Here is a 17,671-nt window from a genome sequence, read left to right as displayed (position 1 = left end):
GCTTTTCCCAGATACCTGATCGAGATGGGGGGCAAATATATAGAGGTCTACACTGGACCGCCTGATTGTGATTCTGAACCATTTCTCGTATGGCCACTACGGTCAGTATACCGGTGCTGGGCGATATGAGTTTCGTGCAGCTTGTGATCTACGGGCTGGCTTTACTTGTCTTGTTCATTCTCATCCGACAGCGCTATTTCTCCGTCATCTGCGATATACCCGGTCCTGTTTTGGGTACCTTTGGCACCTGCTTCCAGCTCTGGGAGATTTGTAGGGGCCGTTTCAATGAGAAACTTGCTCACCTCCACCGAGAACACGGCATGATACCTATCGTAATTCATCGTACTCGCTGCTGATGTCGTCAGGACCTTTTGTGCGCATCAGCTACAACGAAGTCAGTGTCGACCACCCAGAAGCTTTCCAGATCCTTGCGGCCCCACTGTGGAAATCAGACTGGTACAAACTCTTCGCAGTACCCAACAGTACCTACAACAGCCTCACGTCCGAGTGTGACCCGAAGAAATACGCAACAATGCGCAGCAACCTGGCATCTGGCTTTTCGGGCTCAAGCGTGATGAAAAGCGAACCGTTCATGGACAAGACAATCCAGCTGCTGGAACAGCGCCTCGACGAGCTCAGCCAGCAGAAGAAGCCTTTTGAATTCGGCCTCTGGCTCCACTTTCTCACGTGGGACATCATGGGCGAAGTCATGTTCTCCACGCGCGTCGGCTTCCTCGACCAAGGCCGCGACATCGGAAACTCAATCAAGAACAACTTCGGCCTGGCCCTCTACGTCACGTCGACCGCGTACGCGCAGTGGCTACACGCCCTCCTCCTCAGCAATCCCATTCTCCGCTGGCTCGATTTCCAACCCAAAGAGCTATCAGCAATCTGGGCGCCGGTGGCGACACGGTGGGATCGGTCCCGCAGGCTTTCTTTTACTACTTGCTGAAAGAAAACCCCGTCCATCTGCGACGCCTGCGCGAAGAAATCGACACCGCTCAGGCGGCAGGGTTACTGTCTCCGGTGGTCTCGAACGCGGAGGCGCTGAAGTTGCCGTATCTACAAGCTTGCGTATGGGCCATTGGTGTCAACGTCCGGAGGTCCTGAACGGTGGGCTGATTTCCGGTAGAGCAAAGAGTCTCTTCGTCTCTACCCAGGCGTACCGTGGAATCTGCCACGCGTGGTGCCCAGAGAGAGTCTCACCGTCGCAGGCCATCATTTCACTCACGGCGTAAGAGTCTCTCTCTCTCTCTCTCTCTCTCTCTCTCTCTCTCTCTCTCTCTCTCTCTCTCTCGCCGTCCCCTCCGCTAACAGATCCCAGACCATCCTGAGCGTCAACCCCTGGCTCATCCACCGCAACGCGGCCTGCTTCGGCAAAGACGCCAACAATTACAACCCAAAGCGCTAGCTCGGTGCCGCCGCGACCGTGAAGCGAATGGAGAAATTCCCGATCCCCGTATGCCCTCTGACTTGTTCCCTTTCCACTCAAGCCCGCGATCGAATCTGACGGGATCGCCCCAGTTCGGTCTCGGCTACGACGCCTGTCCGGGCCGCAACGTCGCGAACGTCGAGCTCAACAAGATCACGGCGACGCGGACGCGCGGTTTCGATCTCCGTCTCGCGGATCCGGGAGGGGAGTGGAGGTTTCATGCGTTGTTTGTCAATTCGCCGAGTGGTTGGCCTGTGAAGGGGGTTCAATGGGTATATTTCCCTGCCACTTATCAATACCTATCATACACACTCCGTCCCTCCCATCATCACATACCCATCCTCGTACTTCAAAAGCCATTAGACACACCTCAGCACATATCATACCAGACTCTGAAGAACACGAGAGAACCATATACGTGATCCATAACCTCTCGCCGAGGGACTTACCCAAAAAACATACCTACCTACCGACCCATCCCACCCTATCCGCGCGCAACAGCATCAAAGCCGAATCCCCTCAATCCTATCCCCAGCCTCTTCCGAATAAAAACTCATACTCTCTCACAGTACGAATAAACACCCATACTCTCTCACAGTCCGAATAAAAACTCATCCTCTCTCACAGTACGAATACGAAAATCCTCGCTCCGGTCCGGAAGTATTCGCGGGTGCGAGCACGTAACGGCGAAGAGGAGCCGGTTCGTGGGCGAGGTCTGTCGCAGCGAGTTGAGCGGGTCGAAGACGGCCCCAGTTGCCATGGTGGGGACATGACACTCTTGAGAGATAGGGGGGAGCCGGGGTCTAAGCCGGCTAGATGGCTGGCTGGCTGGCTCTTCGCATCGAGTCGACCCACCCGAGCGGGATTCTCTGTGTGCACTTTTGTCTTTTTCTACAATAATGATAATAATAATAATTCATACTCTACGTACGCAGCCAGCACCGTCACGTCGGCCCAACTCGGACGATCCTTTCCGAGGCGTGGGATCACAAACTTCACAAAGAAAGGGGTTGAGGTAAGATGGCGTGGATGGGAAGGTATGTGGATGATTTCCCCGCAACAACCGCTTCGCTAGCTGCCGTGCCGTATTTCCCCCTTGCCCCGCTTTCTGACACTTGACGAAACGCCTTTCTCCTCCGAAGTACTCGAGTCGGCTCTGGGATACGCTCCTCAAAAGGACTTGAATTGACCATGGTGGTCTTGAATCCTCCGGGTTGGATTGGCGTTTCCGCGAAGCAGACGAAGGAATTGTGGCGGCCGCTCATACTTTTGGTTGTCGAAGATGAGGGCCTTTTCTCAAGGAGCCAGCCTCTATTCTTACCCTGAGCCGATCGACCTGGTGGTTGCCTTGAAAGTCAATGCTCTCTTACTTTTCGGATATTTTGCCATGCAACAAGAAGAGAAGATCTTCGCCAAAGTCCTAGAACTTCAACCCTACCCCACTTCCCCAGGATTCGAGACGTTGGATCCAATGCGGGGAAGTGTTCTTCACCTATTATAATTCGTGCGGCATCCTCCTCCGTCTCTGATGCCATGCATATGCTCCTATTTTGCCGACTTTATTCTGCTTGTAACTTGTTAAGCCTCCCCACGTTGCTAACATGATCGACGCGGCCTTTCTTCCATCCACTACCAATGCCAAGCTCTTCCCTCGTTGGCCAATGCCTGACAGAGTTACAAACCCCTCCAATCGTGCTTCTTTGAACATTCCCAGCATCTTCGAGTCGGGCCTGCCTAGGTGGGTTTGGAACCATGCTAGTCTTGCAGCACTCGCACGCTTCTTGCTATAATCGGACACTGTCGGTTTGGACGCGGAGAACCCCACAATCTAACTTTGCCAAATGCACTGCATTGAAATGTGAGATGCCAATCCAGGCTGACGAGGCTTCGCGGGGTTGGTCAGAGCTTATGCAAGGTGCTCATCCCTCCGCAAATCCATATGGCCGAAGGTGGGGCTTCTCCACGTCCGAGAGTGTCATATATGATACTCCTCTCGCTCCTTTCGAAGCCTGTTACATTTCCTGAATAATCAACGAGGACGAACCAATCCATTAGGCCCTTACACCGGTATCACTGAATACCTCCAACATGACGATCCCAGATGAGGTTGACATTATCGTGGCCGGAGGTAAGATCGACGTAGTCAGTGGCAGGACTTGGATAGGGGCTGACGACTTCTATAGGAGGCTCGTGCGGGTGTGTCGTCGCTGGTCGACTGGCGGCCCTCGACAGGAACCTCAAGGTCTTGTTGATCGAGGGAGGAGAGAACAACCTCAACAATCCATGGGTTCCAATGTACGCTTTTTCTTAGCATTCGCATAGGATGCGTGACTGATCCACATAGGCCTGGCATATACCCCAAAAACATGAAGCTCGACTCAAAGACCGCTTCTTTCTACCACTCGAGACCTTCCAAATGGTTGGGTGGACGTAGGGCTATTGTGCCATGTGCCAACATCCTCGGCGGCGGATCTAGTATCAATTTCGTGGGCTGCCCAGAACATTGGCGGAGCGGCCGATGCTAACTTGAGCACAGATGATGTACACACGAGCTAGTGCCTCCGACTATGATGACTTCCAGGCCGAGGGATGGAAGACCAAGGAACTCATTCCACTGATGAAAAAGCATGAGACGTACCAGCGTTCCTGTAATAATCGTGACATTCATGGTTTCGAGGGTCCTATCAAGGTCTCATTTGGCAACTATACGTACCCAATTGCATGGGACTTTCTACGTGCCACTGAATCACAGGGCATCCCCACCACCGACGATCTGGAGGACCTGACGACCGGGCACGGTGCTGAACACTGGCTCAAATGGATCAACAGGGACACGGGCCGTCGTTCGGACTCAGCCCATGGATACATCCATTCGAACATGAGGTGAACCAGCCCCTGCTCATGCCAAACAGTTCGCTGACTGAGAAGAATAGGAACCATGACAACCTCTACTTGATGTGCAACACCAAGATCGACAGAGTCATTCTCGAGAATGGCCGTGCCACAGCGATCCGCACGGTGCCCATGAAGCAGCTTGATGCAAACCAGCTACAGGAAAAAGTCATCAAAGCCCGCAAGCAGATCGTCATCTCCTGCGGCACTCTCAGCACACCGTTGGTGCTCCAGCGATCTGGCATTGGAGATCCCCAGAAACTCCAGAAAGCCGGCGTGAAATGCCAAGTTGACTTGCCCGGCGTTGGTCTCAACTTCCAAGACCACTACCTTACCTTCTCGGCCTACCGTGCCAAGCCTGACACTGAGAGCTTCGATGACTTTATCAGGGGTGATCCCGAGACTCAAAAGAAGGTCTATGACCAGTGGCAACTTAATGGCACGGGTCCGCTTGCCACTAATGGCATCGAAGCCGGCGTCAAGGTCAGACCTACCGAGGAGGAGCTGTCCCAGGACTACATGAAGGAATTCCGTCCCGGCTGGGACAGCTACTTCAAGCACAAGCCTGACAAGCCTGTCATGCATTACTCCGTCATCTCTGGGTCAGTCTATCTTCCCCTCTGTCCAACAGCCGGACAGTCTCATGCTAATGCGACGCAGCTTCTTCGGAGATCACATGCTCATGCCGCAGGGCAAATTCTTCTCCATGTTCCACTTCTTGGAATATCCATTCTCGCGCGGCAGCACGCACATCCTCTCGCCTGATCCATACGATGCTCCAGACTTCGACGCCGGCTTCATGAACGACGAGCGTGATATGGCACCCATGGTCTGGGGCTACATTAAGTCCCGAGAGACGGCTCGTCGTATGGACGCGTATGCTGGAGAGGTCACTGATAAGCATCCGTAAGTCATCGCTCGCTTTTCTCCTTTTCGTTCATGCTCTTGCTAAGACCTGATCCGCACCACAGATTCTTCGGCTACGACTCCCCAGCCCGCTCCGAAGACCTGAACCTTCAAGACACCAAGGCTTACGGCGGCCCCAACCACCTCTCAGCAGGCATCCAGCACGGTAGCTGGTCCATCCACACCAAGCCTGGCAAAGCGCCCAAGGACAGCTTCGTCACGAGCAGCCAGACGGCCAATATCAGAGAAGATCTCAAGTACACCAAAGAGGATATTGCGGCGGTTGAAGAGTGGGTCAAGCGCCACGTGGAGACTACTTGGCACAGTGAGCCTCCCTTTCCTCTCCATGCCTGACCTATTCACAGTCCCACAATCCAAATACGTAAGCTGATCACCCCTTCACCAGGCCTCGGCACTTGCTCCATGGCCCCCCGCGAAGGCAACTCCATCGTCAAACACGGCGTCCTGGACGAACGCCTCAACGTGCACGGCGTCAAAGGCCTCAAATGCGCCGACCTGTCCATCTGCCCCGACAACGTCGGCTGCAACACTTACAGCACGGCGCTGCTGATTGGCGAGAAGGCCGCTATGCTGATCGCGGAGGACCTCGGGTACAGTGGCGACGCGCTGAAGATGGAGGTGCCGGTGTGGCATCAGGGGACGTACGAGACCACGGGGAGAGCGAGACTGTGATGTTGAACGTGATAGCTTGCGGGTCGTGATGGAATGGTTTGCGACATGAGGCTTTGTTTGAGTGATGGGTCATGGCTTGAGGATGGAAAATTGGTTTGATTGTTTTGTACCTCAAATGCCATGTGGAGACCTTCTCTAACGAATTTGCTCGGCTGTGATCTGAACGGTATTTAATAAGGCGTACTTACCTTATGGATAGTTGTTCTAGTTGTATCCCAGCTCTGCTTCATGCATACTTTGCCAAGAGACGCTAATCGTATTTCACCACTAGTGTTGTAATGGAGACCCCGCTGCTAGCCTGGTATTCTATTGCTATGTATCTCCAATCTCCAATCTCCATACCCAGCGAGCAACGGCAGGATCAACCTCGCATTGAGCTTGGTTACTTTGGGTGGACTTTGCGAGCAAAGATCGCTCAATGGCTCGCTCACTGGCCAAATAGGAGCCAAATAGGCTGACGACCCAGAGTCCGTCACCACTTACAAAAAGTGTGGCCATCGCTCCGTCTTTCATGTCTGCACAAAGTTACAATTGTCGACCCTGTTGTCTGAACCACCTGGCCCACGGTTTTGCTCGCCTATTGGGGAACCCACTTTGAAAATGTTGCTCCCCAAAGTAGCCTTCTTTTTCGGCCTCTCCGCCTTGTCTGGTGCCGACCAGATCCCATTGACTGCTCCCGACGCTTCCCCGTTCACCCCAGACTTCGATAAGCTCGTCACAGATACTCTGGACTACTGGCATACTCCAGGCATTTCGGTTGCTGTGGTAGCTGGCGATAAGACGTTCAGCAAAGTATGCTCGTCAATGGCTCAGGCAACAGGCCCACTAAAATTCACAGGGCTACGGCATCGCGACCTTCCCTGACGAGAAGGTCACACCTTCCACCCTCTTCTACACAGGCTCAACGACAAAGTCCTTCACCGCCGCAGCTGTCTCCCTTCTCATCGACGACACTGCCAATTCCAGCAATCCTCTGACATGGCAGACTCCTCTTTCCTCCCTCATTCGCGAAGACTTCGTGTTGCCCGACGAGTGGGCCACCTCACACGTTACCCTCGAGGATGCTCTCTCCCATCGAACCGGCATGCCTGACCATGACCTGAGTTGGGGGACCCTTAATACTACAGTTCGCGATGCAGTACGGAAGCTTCGTCATCTGCGGATGACGGCTGAGCCACGCACAAAATGGCAATACTGCAACCTGATGTACATCACTATCACACACTTCATTGAGACTTATACAAGCAACTGGCTGAGTAACATCCTCCGGGATCGCATATGGGAGCCTTTGGGCATGAAGGATACCTTCTTTTCGTTATCGGATTCTAAAGCAGCTACGTATACCGGCAACGCTTCCCTAGCTCGAGGATACGTATGGCTTAATCGAACCCAGGAATATCGCAGCGTATCTTACATGGATTCGGATGCTGTCTCTGGAGCTGGTGCAATAATATCCAATGTACTAGACTACGCCAAGTGGCTCCGGTGCATGATGACTATGGCTGCTCCACTCTCCCAGGCTGCACATAACTCCCTGCGCTTTCCGCGGATCAATATACCTGCCTTTGGCATCCAAAACACAGGACTCAGAGTCGTCCACGGATATGCGCTGGGCTGGTTCATTAGCAACTATCGTGGAGAGGTTATGTTATGGCATACTGGTAGCCTCGGCGGTTTCGCAACCATGATGGCTTACCTACCACGAAGAAATTGGGGGTTTACTATTATGGCCAACGATATGGAAGGTGGCAAGATCACTCACCAGATCCTGTCCTACCAATTGCTTGACGATCTGCTTGGGACACCGCAGAGTGAGCGGCTCTCCTGGAGTGCTACCATCGACTGGGACCTTCGGAATGCAACAGAGGTTCTTAGGGATCCTACAAAACACCTATATGCGGATGCACCCCTGGGAGATAATGCTATTCCACTGACTTTGTCTTTGAGTCATTATACCGGGGTACGACTCTATGCACGTCCCAAGAGTACACCGTGGTAGAAGCTAACTTATCATCAGAGATACACGCACCTTGGTTATCCCAATTTTACACTCATCACCAAAACCAACCTTGATCCGAGCCTGCATATGGCAGGGGCGAACCATAAAGAGATACTCCACACTGACTCATATATGTTGAGTGGACCCGTCTCAATCGATTTTACGCACGCCAGCGGCGAATATTTTGTGATTTACATCCGAATCCTCGAAGAGACAAGGCAGCCGGGCGACTACGAACCTATGCGCGATATGGTCTCAAAGGCCGAGTTCCGGCTTGGGGAGAATGGGGCGGTGAAAGAGCTAGGTTTGCAGCTGCAGCCGGAGATGGGCGATGATAAGATATGGTTTACAAAAGTCGAATGATGGTGTGAAGAGTCAACATGTCGTAAGCTAAAGTCCCCTCCGCGCAATCTATCTACGTTGTGTGGTCACGATTCTTTGTGAACTGGGAACGAGAGATCTTCGAACGTACTTGGTCTCTCACTGTCCATGTTGTCAAACATTCGATTTGACGTTATATCATACTTGGACTTCCCCATACAGAAATGACGAATTAATCGCATCCTTGGGCATCTACATAGCATTCGTCGGTTTACCCGTCATACGCGACCTTTAAAACCCGATTTGGCGCCGCTCGAACTCGATACTCCCTATTTCAAAGATATAAGGAGAGATTCTAAGCTACTCGACAGTATTCGTTTTGGAAGATTGGACGCAGGTTCCGTGACGAAAAGTAATGGCGAAGAGAGGACTGTTTCGATCCGGCGCTCAGACTTCGCTGTTGCGTGACCCACATTCCAAACCCCGAGAAGATATCCCTTACACCATCTTAACCGTCGTTTCTCCACGGACCATGAGGCCGAAGGATTCACCCCGCTGAACGTCCTATATTTGTGGTGAGGCCGCTGCCGAGACATGGCAATTCAGATTCGCATCAGTCTTCCAGGGGATTCATCTAGGCCCGACCTAAGACGACCGATTAACATTCTTCACCTTCCCACCTTCCCGACGTCCTATATCGACATTTGCCGTGAGGCCGTTGCCGAGACATGTAAATCTAGATACAGTTCCCAAGCTCCCACGTGCGTTGTTGTGGCCGTGCTACGTACAAGAGTGATTTGCCACCCGCCAGCGAGATATATAAACTACATCAAAATCACCAACATCTTGCTGCCTTCTCTTACCATCCACCTACAACAGCAGCTAGCCACTCCATCCCCACAATCATGTACCCCATCGTTGTCCTCGCTCTCCTTCCCTTCCTCTCCTCCGCCATCCCCGTTTCCCCCCTCCAGTCCAACTCAAGCACTCCCTTCGTCCTCCGCGCCCTGAGGCTCGGTTTCCCAATCCACCTGTCCACTTTGAACGCCAACGACGGCCAGTTCTGGCTCGGCAAAGCAACCTCCTCATCCTGTCCCGCAGAACCGAAAACGGACTGCCCAACAGAGACCGAGACAGCCGTGGTGGTATCAGGCGACGGATACGCCACTCTGGCAAGCCCACCCACCTTAGCCCCTCCCCCCCAACTGACCTCCCTACCATCCCTCTTCTAACCCCAACCCATCCAGGACACCCACGTCCCCTTCGGCCAATCCATCTACGTCGCCAAAGACGGCACCCTCTCCTTCACCGCCGCCCACGAAGAAGAAAAAGTCGTCGCCGCCTCGACCGCCTACCCGGCCGGCTTCGCCTACGACCGCGACGCCCGATCCTTCACCTTCGCGGGGACGCCGTCGAAGGGCTGGCTCGCCTGTCCGGTCGCGGCGGAGAGCGGGGACGGCGACGGGGAGGGGCCGTGGTTGGTGTATGCGGATCTTAAGCGGGGGGGGAAGACGGGGTGTTTGGCGTTTGAGGCCGGGGGGGTGGAGTATGGGGGGGTGGCGGTTTGGGAGTATGATTGATTGGTTGGTTGATTGAGGGGGCGGTGTTTTGGGGGCTTGGAGGGTTTGGCGATTCGTGGGTGGAGAGGACTGGGGTGTTAGCGGGATGGAGATACTTGTGGAGGGATGCGAGCGAGGAGTGCGGTTAGGTGTAGTGATGGTGGTGGTAATAGTAATGACAAAAGTAATAGCCAAACGACTTAAATCGACGAATCAGTGCACGCTTCTAAACTCGGGATAGCAGCATGCATACTCCACTTTACACGACAACGACAGATCTCCGTCACCGCGCCCACGTGGTTCTTCAAACACGATAGATATCCAAACTTCGCCGCTCCAATCCGATCGCAGCGATGGTTCGCCGGTGCCCTCTTGCGATGCATATGTACTACACAACCGTGCGTAGGTGGACCTGCCCATGGTCTATCTATATCTCTCGCTCTCTTTCGCCCGGCTACTCGACGCCAACACGTCACGTTATAACCTCCCTCCCTCCCTCCCTCCCTCCCTCTCTCAAGCACCCCACTTGGTATTGCTCATCATCACCCCGCTCATCCACACAACAAGACCACTTTCTTTCTCGTGCAACACGGATGCATGAACGGTGCATGGCTGCGGTAACTTTGTCAGGGATCGAGTCGGAGGTACCATCGGGTCGTAAACATCGAATCCGGGACGCTGTTACTCCCGTCACGTATTGAGTGGTTCCATCATCGGTGGTGCGGGCGATGGGGTTTGCAGTTGGGTAGTTGGGTAGTTGGGAGGAAGGTAGGGCGGTGAGCGAACGAACGAGCGAGTGAGCGGGCGGGCAGAGGCCAGGGAAAGGGTCCGGGTTTACCTACCCCTACTCGTTAAGGCGTATAGCATCGCTGGACTGGAATTGAGATTGCGGAAGAGTGAGCCCTGTCTCCTTGCCTGGACGAGTGAGTAGGCTGGGTATCGAGGGTAGGTTCGTGCCGTGTGCGCGGGGAATTCTTTTCGCGTTGGACATGGCGTGTGTGCTGCAAAGCGTATACGTGAGAGGGAACGGCGGCGTCACCGGTAAGGGGAGATGTATTCGGTTCAAAAGGAAGTGTGTTGACGGCTCTGAGGGCTGGGATTGGGGAGGAGTGATATTGTTATGCCGACGCGGTCCGGAGGTGCTAGCGGCTGTGGTGATATCGAAAGGTGCGGTCGATCGAAGGCGTGGGGTTTGTGGTACGACTTTCTGTGTTTCAAACAGCCTGCAGCCATGCCTCGATGATTTACGGACCAGCTCAAAGCAAAGCAGGCGGCTACGAGGCTCGCGCCAAAGATGTCCAGTATCGTGCCGTTTTACAATGAGCGTGACGGGCCTATGTTGAAGGGTCCAACGTCATTGCTACGGGCAATCTCTTGGGCGTGACCACGTTGGCTTCTCTGGGGCTATGGATGCAAGATAATGAGCTTCTCTTGGGGCACTCAATACGGACTGTTCGGCTCCGATGCCAGCTTCTGTCATGGAGACACACTAATTACTTCGCTGGAAGCAGGTCTCTGCGGATTATCGTCTGGGGCCCCGGCCGTTGCTTAGAAAAGGATCTAATGTGACGGTCTCCCGTCTAAATGTTACGGTGCGCGGAATGCTTCCTGCTGTTGGACATTTCTTCACCTTGGCAAATGTCCTTACTTCTACTCGTGACATTTCCATTAGTTCCTGCCTCTTGGACACTTCTCATTTCCCATCATGCGGAACTGAGGCTATTCTTCGTCTCATTGTCTGATTGGGTTGGCCTTCAGAGACCTTCAGAGGTCCATCTGCCCATGCTACTCGTTTCTTTAGCTCGATTCGACTTCTCTTTGTCATTGACAGTCCCTGTTTGCTATCTTTGGTATAGCTCATCTCTCTCTGAGCTATCCTTTGGGACATCCTAGATTCCATTCACCTCTCCTCTCTCTGGCGCCACTTTGGTGCAGCGATGCCTTTAGCGTACGGTTGATTGGTGCTAGCACGCAGGTGAGTTGCCCTGAACCCATTAAACCCCGTCAAAGTATTGTAGGAAGCTCACGAATAGATTAGATTTCTACTTTCGGATACCACTCGAATCAGATTCTTTCTTCTGCCGTTTGCATTCCTAGAATTATCCAACAACCTCTCACAGTTAGCTCGCGCTCATCTTACGTCCTCACAATTGCTCCCAGACACGCCTCTACAATTTCCACCCCTATATGTGTTACTGACCTACGCTGTGGCTTCTTACTGTGGCACGAAGGCCAACATGTTCAGGCAACCTTTTGTGTCAATCCCAGGGAGCTTCGACGGCTCCAGTGGAACCTTGAAAAGGAAGCTCGTTGGGGAGGACTTCGGATCAGCGACCACTTTCAATTCGACTATCGGAAAACGAAAGCGCTCAGAATACAATGAAGTTCCTCACCTTCCATCCACGCAGTACAGGAAATCGGAAGAGTTACTTAATGTCCGAGTGCTAGATGATCCAGTATGGCCAGCTACTACGGCAATTTACGTTTCAGGTCATGAGACACAGGCACTGAGCGACAGCGGGAAATTCGGTGTCTTGCCGTCCGATCGAGAAGCCAATGGCTGCTACAAGAAATCCCAACTCGACCTACGGCGCTCGTGGCATGATCCTCCTGCGCATTACACCGCCGATGAAGATTCGGACAGCGCTACGCGAAAGACTACACGAAACCTCAAAACAGACTCTATGACCGTCGTGGAGCGGAAGCATTTCTTCATCCATACTCCAACTGAAGGCATGAAAGCAGCGACGAAGAAGTATCTCTCTGATATCTACCAGCTCCTGGACATGTCTGGATCGAATGACGACTGTCGACTGCATCCTACGCCACCACAGTTCAATGGGAAGCCTGTAAGGGCGATCTCCTTCGGTTTCAATTGGAGTGACGATCATGGATTCCACAGGCTAACCGTCGATTGGGGGATTGTAGCTCTGGTCGTTCGCCAACAGCTGACAGATGACCAGATGGACGGGTTTATCAACAAATCCTGGCACCTAAGCCACCTCTGCGGCAATTGGACTTGCTGCAACTGGAGGCATTTTACGGTGGAGAGCGGGCCGATTAACTGCGGCCGCAATGGATGCTTCAACTCTCCTGTGAAGTGTACGCACAATCCTCCATGCATGAAAGAAAAGAAGCGGCAACTGCTGGTTACAGACAATATACGCAGCGAAATCAGCAAGGCTATCACTTCGCTCGGTGGTATCCTCTCATACGAAGCTTTCCACGCACTTGCGGAGTACGATATCCGGTTGGTGGAATGCTTCTGGGAGAACAGCAAACGAGGGTTTTGCGCATTCTGTGGACGCTCTGATGACAAAGCCCATATCTGCTCGAGTCTGAGCTCTCTCGTTGACTGCAAAGTCATGCTAAGAGCTCTCAAGCAATGCGTTAAGCCCACATCGGAGGTGAGAGAAGCTATCGGATACCTGGTCAAGATCAGGGAAGACTTGGAGAGAGGCAGTACAGTCAAGGACAAAATATTGACGGAATGGCTATTTAGTCCGGGAAGGTCAGACAAATCTTTGGGTACTCAGTCCATTACGAATGACGCCAGCTAACAAGAGCACAGATGCACAGAGCTAGAGCAGACGTCTCCGCGGCTAAAAAAGACGAGGAGAGAGCTGAGGAAGAAGCGCCTTGAGGTGCCTTCTAAGTGTCGGCAACCCGGAAGTACTGCCGAGAACGTAGACCAACTCGATGAGGTGGAAAATCCACACTTGAAGAGCCTACAGGCCACGAGGAGTGGATTGCAAGAGTTGAAGAAGTTTCGGAAAGTGCAAGGCAAAACTTGAGTTGATATTTGGAATTACTAGTTAGTCGTGGAGGACTCCCAGGCTCACTCGTCTCACTTGGTATCGTTGCAATTGCGCTTTCCTTGTCTTCGGTTTCGTCTCTCAGCGCGTTTGATCGATCTCGAAAGCTGACATGGGCACGAGATGGCCAGCAAGTGACGGTGTCTATGCCGCGATGCAAAGGCACAATCCACTTTCTTAGCAACTGGTGGGCGTCTTTGGAAGCCTTAGAGAGACGTTCAGTTTCCGGCGATGGAGATGACTTTATGATATTCAAGGATTTTTCGAAGATCAAGAGATGCAATCTTCTTCATCCATCATTGCGTATTGAGAAGTTACTATCTCTATGAAGAGAATCAACTCCACTTGTTCTTCTTGCACCATGTGGCGCTGCTCACTCACTCAAATGCTCTACGTCTGTTTGCACGTCTCTTCTTCTGCAGAAATCCCCCCTCCACTCTACTACATCCTGGAAAAGTGGCCCCATATTCGACTTCATAGATGTCATTATGCCCAAGTATAAAGGGAACAATTTGTCTCTCTTTCCTCATAAGATTTTTCAGCACAAACGCACCTCTTTCATCTTCTATGCTTACCAAACAGCGTTCAAGGCGCTGCACCTCTCGAATTCTCTTCTCACGAGTAAACAAACGCGCTTTCATGTTTCTATACTTGATATACTACACATACCACTCGTAACACGTAGGTATGCTAACACCTTTGTCATTATTATCATGCCTGAGATACTGTTCGCTCTGGCAACATAGTCTTACAAGCGCTAAAGCACGATCTGGCTGAGAGTGTAGAAATAAAAGGTACGCTGTATACTCTTTGACAATGGTGGCATCCCAGAGTCGCCATCTTCAATCGTTCGTATCGAGACAACTGACACGTCTTTGCCGGCGGTGGGCGCTCGGCACAGCTCTTTTTGATATGGTAGTTGCAACACGCCTATCTGTGTAGAAGGGGCGATCAAGCATGATGATGGGAAATTGGGTCGAAGGTCCAAACGTATATACATGCGAGAGCACCGCCGAGTCCTTCCTTGGTAGTTCCTCTTGTAGTAATCCATTGTGGCACCAAATCTCTTTCAAGCGCGTAAATAGCGCGAGTCCAAACGTAGACTAGCGTTGTATTAGGCTTGGGCGATTCAACGTGAGACGCTCACTCTGCCTCCTTCCCAAACTTCAAACAGCCAATTTCACACTGCACCTACCAAGAATGATGCTTATGCTCCTTCTACTCAGATGATCTAGATGAAGCCATCCGCTATCAAAGACCACCACATTTGATCCTCGCGGCTCCTCTCATTCGGCCTCAGTCCTTCACGCCTAATCTCAGTCACTTTCCAAATTTGCCGCCAATACCCTCGGATCCGCAAAAAATCGCCGAAGAGTTCACCCTGATTAGATCATCGACAAAACCCCTCCTGAACCAACTCTATGGAGACCATTACCAACTTTCTCTCAAATTCCCTCTTTCAGTACCCACGGCGGAAGACCCCAGAAGTGATAGGCCTCCACATAACGATGTCACCAGCATGCTCTCATGCCGTGGGGCTGCCTGAAATTGTGGCTGCTATTCTGGAGCAGCTGAACAATACCAAAGCTCTGTTCGCAGCTCTGCAGGTCAATAAGCTGTGGGCAGATGAAGCCACGACACTGCTATGGCGTGTGGACCCTCCAATTCTGGCTCTCGCCCGCATCGAAGACGCCGAAAGGCTCCAATACTACGCAGACAAGATATCGTCCCTGTATCTTCGGTACTTTGAGAATGAGGATGATGCATACAAAAATCAAATGAAGTTACGGTCCCTACGGTTTCCACGCTTGAACCGATTACGGACGGAACAACCGGGCGGCAAGGGCGAGCAAGTATTCTTGAAATACCTACAGCCCAACTTACGGACGTTTGAACCATTCGGATTGCCCATGTCAAAGTTCTTAATGGAGCAGATACAAGAACGATGTCCTGCTCTTCGAAGTCTGTGGATAGACAACCAGGACGGCCGGTGTACCACAAATGACCTTATGCAATTCTTGAATGGTATGCCTTCTCTGACAAGTATTTGTCTTATTGACAGCAGGGAAGAGATCATATCTGACGAGGTGTTTGTTCACCTCGCTTCACGACCAAATCTGGCCGCACTCTGCTTATACCCAGTTCTGAAGCTGAGCTTCATCAACGGGATGCAAGATATGGTAGACCAGCCGTTGCCCGAGCTTGTCTACCTGCGATACTTGTCGGAGAGCAAAGCCTTCAGTCAACTCAGCCATTATCTAACCAGCCTCACGGATTTGGACCTGCGCTTGGTTGACGCCGCTAGCAAGACAGTATTCGACATCTGCTCATGTACCAGTCTCGTCAATCTTTCGCTTGACTTTGATTACCCTCACTTTGATGCGAAGTCTAACTTTCCCCCAGAATGTCTCCTCGCACTTGCCAAAAGCTGCCCACAATTGCAAGATCTCAAAGTGGTGCACAGTCGGCTTTGCGAAGTGGATGGTGGTGATACCACCAATATCACCGACGACGTGATTCAAGACTTCGTAACCTTGCTTCCCGGATTGAGCTGCCTCAACCTCACACCCAAAACAAATCTTACGTACCGAGCATTAGAAATCCTTGGAAATGGTTGCGCCAATTTGAAAGAATGTCGTTTTGAAGGGAAGTCTTTCAACCTGCGGCTACTTGAAAGTAATGGTCCTGTGCTTTTTCCGCAGCTTGAGTTCCTAGCGCTCAAGCCTACCGAAGAAGGCCTTTCAGCAGCTATGGCTATAGAGAGATTTCTCCACCATGCACCACGCATAAAGGTGTTGGCACTTGAAAATTCGCGGTGGGACGCTAGAGACGCATGAGAGAATGCAACATTTGGAGCGCCAGGACGATACCAGGTCTCTCGTTCAACTCGCATGGTGAGCATGAGACTCTTGGAGACGCAGGTGAGATAATTTGAGCTGCTACAACAGCAGGATGTCAGATTGGGGAATCAGTGAAGGGCTTGGATCTGCAGGATCGAGGAAAATTCTTCAATACGTGGATTAGTTTCAAGCATTTCATGCGGAAGAACAGACGGAGGCACACGGCTAGCAAGGCCTGAGACCTCAATCAAGACGCAATTTCTTATCCAAGGGTTGAAGTCATCGGGCAGTGGTCAATTTGGATTTAGTCTTTATGTCCACCTGGATTTGGCCAATTTACGCACGCTCCAGCACTCTACCATCCAACTAGATCTGACAACTCGCCTATCCTATCTCTTCACTTGGACCTCCGACACGATCGCCGACCGTAGTGATTTCCATATAGCTCTCATTGAACCTCGGTCACCTCTCGTCCTCAAATGCATCCAGCTCTTTCACGAAGCGAACGTCATAGATGCTTAGGATGGAAGGGTTCTGGTGAATGTATCCGCTGGGATAGCGTTTGTAGCGCCTGCTGATATGGTGGTGGGGAGTCACTCTTTGGCCGGAGTGAACTGGACGGTGTGAACATGAGTTTGGCGAGAGAATCTAGAGAGCGATGTCCATGGTTATGGTCATGGTAATGGCGTCAGAGTTGGTGGGAGGGTTCTGGATTATGAACCGAGCACAGGAGACAATAGAACCTGGTGGTCAATCAAAAAAACTCTGAATGTATGACCTAGATGGCGGATGTAGGAGAATAGTTTGGCTGATGGACTCCATCCTTCTAAAGACAACGGAGCTAACTGTTTCTAATATAGTCTATGAGTCCAAGCATATTGTTTGGCGAGCTTTGCGAAAAGATTGGGAAAGTAATACTCGCTAAGGACCGCGATTTGCAACCAGCGTGTTCCAAGAGACAGAGATTGCCGGGACACAGGGTCAGCAAATACTTCTCAGCGTGACGAGTACCACTTGACACGATGATCTGGGTTCTAAGCATACAATGTCCAGTGGGTCCCAGATGTAAAGAGCTAGGCTTGCATACGGCACGAGATAAATTAAGACATGGAATTCCTTGGTTTTGCCACGAGGATAAATCCGATCCGTGACAAGGATCGGGAGTGTCCTCTGGAAAGTTTCCACAACAACATTAGCCCATCGACTCTGTAGAA

The 17,671-nt window shown here is 51.9% G+C and overlaps 6 protein-coding genes across 6 annotated transcripts; all 6 read left to right on the top strand.

Annotated features, from left to right (window-relative positions):
* Window positions 1–355: 355 nt before the first annotated feature.
* On the top strand, window positions 356–1,411 carry HO133_001085 (uncharacterized protein; the record flags this gene model as incomplete). Its single annotated transcript, XM_037292017.1, has 3 exons — window positions 356–912; window positions 1,135–1,234; window positions 1,325–1,411. 3 exons carry the CDS (start codon window positions 356–358, stop codon window positions 1,409–1,411), a joined length of 744 nt encoding a protein of 247 aa, XP_037152379.1.
* Window positions 1,412–3,520: 2,109 nt separating this feature from the next.
* On the top strand, window positions 3,521–5,923 carry HO133_001084 (uncharacterized protein; the record flags this gene model as incomplete). Its single annotated transcript, XM_037292016.1, has 8 exons — window positions 3,521–3,560; window positions 3,616–3,727; window positions 3,777–3,918; window positions 3,969–4,315; window positions 4,366–4,926; window positions 4,985–5,230; window positions 5,296–5,555; window positions 5,637–5,923. 8 exons carry the CDS (start codon window positions 3,521–3,523, stop codon window positions 5,921–5,923), a joined length of 1,995 nt encoding a protein of 664 aa, XP_037152378.1.
* Window positions 5,924–6,523: 600 nt separating this feature from the next.
* HO133_001083 (uncharacterized protein) lies at window positions 6,524–8,285 on the top strand (the record flags this gene model as incomplete). Its single annotated transcript, XM_037292015.1, has 3 exons — window positions 6,524–6,715; window positions 6,762–7,883; window positions 7,941–8,285. 3 exons carry the CDS (start codon window positions 6,524–6,526, stop codon window positions 8,283–8,285), a joined length of 1,659 nt encoding a protein of 552 aa, XP_037152377.1.
* An 863-nt stretch (window positions 8,286–9,148) lies between these two features.
* On the top strand, window positions 9,149–9,823 carry HO133_001082 (uncharacterized protein; the record flags this gene model as incomplete). Its single annotated transcript, XM_037292014.1, has 2 exons — window positions 9,149–9,388; window positions 9,491–9,823. 2 exons carry the CDS (start codon window positions 9,149–9,151, stop codon window positions 9,821–9,823), a joined length of 573 nt encoding a protein of 190 aa, XP_037152376.1.
* Window positions 9,824–12,039: 2,216 nt separating this feature from the next.
* Window positions 12,040–13,596, top strand: HO133_001081 (uncharacterized protein; the record flags this gene model as incomplete). Its single annotated transcript, XM_037292013.1, has 2 exons — window positions 12,040–13,313; window positions 13,374–13,596. The coding sequence occupies 2 exons, from the start codon at window positions 12,040–12,042 to the stop codon at window positions 13,594–13,596; spliced, it is 1,497 nt and encodes a 498-aa protein (XP_037152375.1).
* A 1,442-nt stretch (window positions 13,597–15,038) lies between these two features.
* On the top strand, window positions 15,039–16,454 carry HO133_001080 (uncharacterized protein; the record flags this gene model as incomplete). Its single annotated transcript, XM_037292012.1, has 1 exon — window positions 15,039–16,454. One exon carries the CDS (start codon window positions 15,039–15,041, stop codon window positions 16,452–16,454), a length of 1,416 nt encoding a protein of 471 aa, XP_037152374.1.
* Window positions 16,455–17,671: the final 1,217 nt, after the last annotated feature.

Source organism: Letharia lupina (assembly GCF_014066315.1).
Source record: "Letharia lupina isolate WasteWater1 chromosome Unknown contig_11, whole genome shotgun sequence".
NCBI lineage: Eukaryota > Fungi > Ascomycota > Lecanoromycetes > Lecanorales > Parmeliaceae > Letharia > Letharia lupina.
This window is presented reverse-complemented; position numbering and strand designations above follow the sequence as displayed.